This window comes from Condylura cristata, unplaced genomic scaffold (assembly GCF_000260355.1).
Source record: "Condylura cristata isolate star-nosed mole 26May11 unplaced genomic scaffold, ConCri1.0 scaffold00003, whole genome shotgun sequence".
Classification (NCBI taxonomy): domain Eukaryota; kingdom Metazoa; phylum Chordata; class Mammalia; order Eulipotyphla; family Talpidae; genus Condylura; species Condylura cristata.
Window position 1 is genome coordinate 6121397 of NW_004567104.1, and position 7151 is coordinate 6128547.

Sequence of the window (7151 nt, forward strand, 5' to 3'; positions counted from 1 at the left end):
TTCTGCTGCACCATGGGGTCAGCTCCCTAGCGGAGGGATCAACTCGTTCTGCAGTGGATTTGGAGAGCTTCATAATGTGGTATTTAACCTGTTGTGCCACCAGGGAGAGCCCATCAAACATGAGGTTCTTACCAGATATGCCAAGTTTTTTGTTTTCCTTTCAAATATTTATTTTTATGTACTTATGCATATAAGAACTGGGGTGTGGGCCAGAGCGGGGAGTGAGAGGATTCACCAGAGGCAGAGTAGGGAGCAGAACAAGCAGATTGACTGAAATACACTGATGAAGGGAGTAGTGGATGAGACAGGAGAGGTCTGCTGCACCATGTGGGTCACTTCCATGCCAGGAGATGGAACTTGAGGCACAGTGACCTGCAATAGCTTGATAGCAAAAGAGTTAACCCCGTCACCAGGAGATCCACAAGCCTCTTGTTTTCAAATGAAGTTTTTGAGTAAAAGGGTTTCCCATGGATCTTGTTAACCAAGCAATCAAGACTAAGGGAGTTTGTCCGTGTTCTGGCAGACAACAAACTCGCAGCTCTCAAAAATGTTACCTGGCAAATGGTCTAAAAACCAATGCGTTTAGAAGCTCTGTAGCAGTTCTTGAGTTCCTGCTCTCTATGACACTGCTATTAACAAAATGAAGCTTTCCTGCAGCCAGACAATAACAAAAAGCTAATATACTTGAACAGGATAGAGAGGGGAACTATGGGTGGGGAACTTCCGGGAGAATGATGGGGAAGGGAAGCTGTGCATGGCCTGATGCCGGTGGCTGAGCTGGGACAGGGAGGAGCTGACCAAGTTTGACCACACCAGGGGCTGACAGGATGCCACAGAGACCTACTGCTACTGATGTTGCGGTGAGACCACCTGCGCCCCATTGACAGCACAGGTTCACCGTCTGGTATCCAGCCAGCACAGCTGCCGCCACTCGGCGCACTCTGAGGTGAGGTGCCTGAAAGCCTGTAGCCACTCCTTTTAGAAAGCCTCCCAAAATAGCTGTCTGGTCCTGCCTCATTTCAAGTAGCCCACTGGTTTCCTGAGTCCCATTTGGACAGAGATGGCGGCTTCATTGTTAGTCCCCATCTCCTGTGGGGGAAAATAGACACAGGCCATGTCGGCCACATATGGCTAGCACTTTTTTGGCCTCGGGGACCCAGGGCCATATTTCTGTTGTGGTGAAAGGAGAAATGCAAGATAAAAATTTAGAGAAATTCTGTTTTATCAGCTGTTTAACTTAAAGTCCACATGAAATCTATATCCACATTAGGCACGCTCAACTGGATCAATAAATGACTATATAGTGCAATACAACATTCCCTTTTCCTATGAAAAGGGAATGTTGCAAGCATTTGCTTTTAAATATGAATCTATTCTTTCTTTTATTTAACAAGGCAGAATTCCCTGTCTCCAATTTAAAGGTGCTTTATTTGAGCAAAGTTCAAGCAGGGAGTCCATCACTTCTCTTTTGCTCTTTCTTCCTACTTTAAAACTACAAAAGAGAAGCAAGAACCAAAAAATTAAAGGATATATTGCACAGATATCACTCCAGCTAAGCCCAAACCAGATGCAAACAAGTTAAAGAAGTAACCGGCTTTCAGGGATAAAGTAGATGCGTGTGTCCTGCTATCATACATGTTTTTGTTCAGGGATCATTTACACCAGTTTTCACAACTCCCTCGTAGCAATATTCTGTTCATGGCTGTTCCCAGAGCACAGGGATCCCTTGGCTGAGCTCAAAGACACTGGTAACAATATCTCCTGAATAGACATGTTGCTAGGTTACAGCTTGTTTCCTTGGTCACAGTAAATAGATAGGGGGGTAAAGGATGGGGAGGGGGAGAGAGGATCTGCAGCAGATTCCAGGCGGCCAGCTCTCATATCCCCTCATGGGAATGTGATGAAAAATGTCTTCAGAAAAATAGCTTTGTGAAGAAAGAGGAACTTTCATGCACTGACAAGACATGTCTAAGAGGTAAGAAGATGAAATGCTCAAAGTAGCCTTAGTCATTACTTGAAAGAAAATAAATAAATACACATAGATATTGTTACAGGGTTAAATTCCATTTAAAAGGTATAAAGTCATGCAACCTGTTACTGATTCCCAATTGAGCAAGCTCTACCACCATCCTCTCCCTTAATGCTACTGGTTACAAACAATTCCATTTCTGTGTTCACTGTAAACAGAGAAAGGTAGACTTACTGTTTTAACAGTGATATGTCTACAACTCAGGGCTCTTTAAGAGAACAGGTGTGGATTTCAGGAGGAAAATAGTTAAGAAAACCAAAGGACTATATCTATCAAATATTAATGAATATTGCTTACTATCTATTATTTAAATTTAAATGAAATTGCTACCACAAAACTGGACAAACCTGCAAAAATATCATTATAATGAGTATGATTATTTGTACACTAGTAAATCTCTATAAGATTATTTGAGGCAATATAAAAATGTGGGAAGTTAATCTTCAACTTCTGAAGGGGAAGGGAAGTAAGAAAGGAGGGAAAGAGGAAGAAGATGAGTCAGAAAGGAAGGAAGGATGAGTGGAAAGGAAAGAGATAAGAATAAAGGGACATTTGAAAAAAGTTTTCTTAGTGCCAACATTTACTCAATCACATTTTTTCCACACTGAAGCAAGTCTTATTCATACCATCTTCTACTATAGAGTCAATTTCATTTGGGGTTTTATAGTTTTATCTCCATATACAAGATCTGTTTTGAACATATTTTTCTCTAGAGTCTATAGTCTTCTCTTTTGCATTGTTTACAGGATTGAATTCTCAAGATGTTAATAACACAGGAAATAGCAAAACATTTCTCAATGTAAAGAGCAGCTATGCACATGCTTATCGAGTTAAAACATTTCTAAACAATCTTGTAGAAGGAATATAAAGGTATCTTAGTCTTTCATTGTTTCTAGTATTTGCAGATGTATTTTGCTTATATGAATGTCAGACAAACTTTCCTTCTAGAGAAGTGTGATAAATGTGTTATTTTACTTCTGTTATAACTTAATTTGGGAGCCTATTTGTGTTTATAAAATGTGCATGTGGAAGGAGCAATAGGAAAATGCCAAACTTAAAGAATACAAATTGGGTCTCATAAAATTAAAGTCCAATCAGATAGCAGTAGAGAAACTACAAATCTAGTGTATTTTTCAAAATTGTGATTTATTGTATATAATACTAGAAGCAGTAATCTACATAATTTCAGATATATCTGTTAACATTCTAGACATTGGGGACTCAAATGTTACTGGAATTTCTGTAAAACACATCATTTTTTGGAACAGTTCATAGTACATTATTATTTACTTAATTTATAGGTTTAACTACAGGAACTTCATTTAGAACCATTTTATGAGATTTATTGCATAAGACCTGGTGTTTTACAATTTGCCATTTCAGAAACTGACATTGTAAAATCAAATATCCTCCTGATTTTATGAGATTATATTATCTAGCATGTAGCTAGCATAATCATTACCCATTTTATATATGAATAAAATATAGGCATAGAGGATAGTGATTCTAGATAACAACAACAACAAAGAGTGGTAAAGAAATAAAAGAGACTGGACTGGTATCTCCTTTTATCTAAATTTAATGTTCTAGAATCCTTGGTAATTTTCTTCTACTGCATACCTCAGCAGTACCTAGTTTTAGAAAAATCCTATAAAATTTGAGAATTTAGCTCAATATTTTTTCAGGAGAGAGGAGGGTGTTTAAGAATTTAAGAAAATTGGGCTCTCCCTGGTGGCACAGAGGATTTGAAACGCAGCACTGCAAGTGAGCTGTTAGTCATTTCTGTGCGAGTTGGGCCCTGGCCCCTGAGGTGATCCACATGGCGCAGCGGAACTCTCCAGACACTCCGGCTGAATCCCTCAGAAGTGTACTTTGTCAATCTGCCTGTTTTGCTCCCCACTCTTTCTGGTGAATCCTCTCACTGCCCCTGCACGTTTGGCCTGCACCCCAGTTCTGTATGCATAATCTTTTTTTTTTAAAAGAAATTAAGAAAAGTGCCCTTTGCTAGCTGAAAAGTGAGATTGTGTTTTTTTTTCCTTGCTTTTCTAAATACATAGCTCTCATAATGTAGCCTTGAATATAAATGAAATGTGAAGAAATTCTGAGTCATATGCAACATGATTTCACAGTGCTAAGTGTTAGAAAGGTGCCCCTGCCCTCCCAGATGATGTGTCCCCAACATTGATGCCTTCACTCAAAGAGCTAGGTTGCACCTAAGAAACTAGGCCATCTGCCAAGTTCTCCTTCATCTGCCTTACAAAGTTACATAATCACCAACTTGACATTTTAATTAAACAGATCCACTGGTTGCAGCAGACAATTTAAGAGGCTTATAAATTCATGTGATTTTAAAAGACATTGCAATCTTTTGATGAAAGGTGCTCATGAATTGATATCGTTGTTTTCATCCAGCAGTCTCAGCAACCCTGATTCCTTCTTGTGGGCCATTCTACACTTTCTAAAACCAAGAATAGATGGCCAATTCAGATAATGCCACCTATTTTAAAGACACTATAAATCACTGCTGACAAATGCTATACAGTTATAGCTGTGGCACCTTTTCTGGCAGCTTTATACAAGAACATTAATAAAATTAATTCCCCTTTCATGAGGGTTTAGATTTGTAATTTATGATAACTGTTTGCTCTCTGCTGGCACAAAGATTAAAAATGAGTAAACCAATATACCAACTAAACTACATGTGTCTGATTTTGTTTTCTTTTGGGGATGGGGAGGTAGGGGAAGGTTTTCAAAACCACTTGGTGTTCCCAGGAATGGTGTTCTCGTAGGTTCTACTATTGAACTTATGTGTTCAGTGAATAATAAGCACTCAGATTACACATTTTATTAACTAGTATAATTATTTATACATGGTTAGGTGAATCAATTAGAATAAGAAAAATCAGTATTAATTCTATAATTCTATAATAACAAGGGCATCCCAATCATGACACAACCGTACAGTTATTTAAAGAATCAGAGTGGCTTATCTGACCCTTAATTGAGTCCTAGTGGTTAAGAACACTGGGCTATTTACTGTGTGACTTGAGCAAGTTATGCAGCTGCTCTCTGACTTATTTTATTCATCAATAAAATCAAAATATAATGTTATTTTCTTCATTAGATGATAGTAGTTATTAAATGTGTTAATCTGTATAAAGGTCCTAGGAGAGTGACCACCATATAGCAAGTGCTCAATAAAATTTCAACGATACTAATGTTAGTAATGCTGGTGGCTATCATAATAGGAGCAGCATTACAAAAACAAACAAACTCTATCACTTAGGCAGTGTCTACATCAGATTCTGATTATTAAAGAGACGTAAATGACCATTAGTTTCTTGCCTGAAATCACGGCAGCAGTTGTTTTCAGATTTCGAGACTCATGTCTTACTGTTTGACTTAAATGATATATACACATTATGGTAGTTATAGATGGAAAAGGAATTCGGGTTAAAGAACCTAGGAAATGCCATATATTTTCTTCTTTAAACTAAAAGAGTGACAATTATCTTTTTGGGTGAGGCTTCTTAAAGGAAAGTAGAGCAAAGAAAAACTCCATGTGGAATTTCTGATAGAAGTAACAGAACAACAACAAAAAGTAACAGAACAAGGAAGACTTTGGAAATGCTCCTATGGTTTTAACCACTGGGCACACTCCCTTCACTAATACACTCCAATGTGGTATCCAGAAGTAATATGAGAATAGAAGCCCAGAATTTTAGGATTACAAAGAATAATTCCAAATTTAATGCAGATTAGTGTTAAATGAAATTCTTGATCTGAATGAATTTTTCAGTTAATTTTGGAAGTAAAGAAAGTGACATCAGGGACTTTATTTTAAAGATTTATTTATTTATGCATATAAGAACTGGGGCGTAGGTCAGAAGAGCAGAGGGTGAGTAGATTTACCAGAGACAAAGTGGAGAGCAGAAAAGGCAATTTGACTGAAATACACTGTTGAGGGGAGCAGCAAGTGAAACAGGAGAGGTCTGCTGGGCCATGTGGGTCACTTCCCTGGCCTGGCATCTAACTAGTGCTGCAGTGGCTGGCACTAGCTTGACAGCACCCTTTAGCCCCTATGCCTCCAGGAAGGCCCTGGCAGGGATTTTAATTGCCTGTTGTATGAATAATGTTTTGGGTTTTTCTTTTTAGATTTATTTATTTATGCATACAGAACTAGGGTACAGGCTAGAGGTACAAGGGTGGTGAGAGGTCTCACCAGAGACAGAGGGGGGAGCAGAACAGGCCAGCTAACAAAGTACACTGCTGAGGGGAGCAGCGGGCAGGTCAGGGAGAGGTCTGCCAAGCCATGTGGATCACTACCTGGGCCTGGGATCAAACTCATGCGGAAGTGGCTTTAGCTTCTTAGTGCTGTGCTTTAACCCACTGTGCCACCAGCGAGGGCCCTATATTAACAATGATTAATTGCCTTCTTTTATTAATGAATGTCTAGTAAAAATAGATGAGAAATAGAAATTGGGATGAGAAATAGAAATTTTCTGGTCTATACCTCTAAAATCCTCTAGTGTAAATTAAGGAATGAGATGGTTTTATGTTATTTTTTTCACTTGCAGATACCTAATTTCACCTTAAAACTGTTGTTCTTAAACTTGCAACACTACAACCCCCATTAACTGAATTTTTAAAAATCAGATATGTTAACTATATGAACTTTTTTACCTGCACCCTGCTCTGCTCTGGGAAGATTGTATGTATGTGTATGTGTGTGTGTGCACACACATACACATACACATATGCAAAATTAGACCATTTCCCATACATTGTTTTTCTTTTCACTCATTGTCTCACTGTATCAGCATTACTGCAGTTTAGACTCAAAAGACACCAGTCACTGAATAAATTTGGTTAAGATCATTTTCTTTATTTACCTACTTTCATTTTGAAAGAAAGTGGCTAGTGCATTTTAATAAAAATAAATTACTGGGCCCTCCCTGGTGGCGCAGAGGGTTAAAGCACTACACTAAAAAGCCTAAGCCACTTCCGCATGAGTTCCATCCCTGCCTGCCCGGAGGAGCTCCACATGGCGTGGCAGACCTCTCCTGACCCGCCCGCTGCTCCCCTCAGCAGTGTGCTTCGTAGATCTGCCTGTTCTGCTCCC

The 7151-nt window shown here is 38.8% G+C and overlaps 1 protein-coding gene across 1 annotated transcript in view; it reads left to right on the forward strand.

Moving 5' to 3' along the window:
- Positions 1 to 1060: 1060 nt before the first annotated feature.
- The window catches only part of LOC105854121, a 34358-nt gene continuing 28267 nt past the window's right edge, over positions 1061 to 7151 (forward strand). Inside the window, exon 1 of the mRNA XM_012730193.1 lies at positions 1061 to 1074. Within this exon, the coding sequence (XP_012585647.1) occupies positions 1061 to 1074 (14 nt within the window). The remainder of the gene's footprint in view (positions 1075 to 7151) is intronic.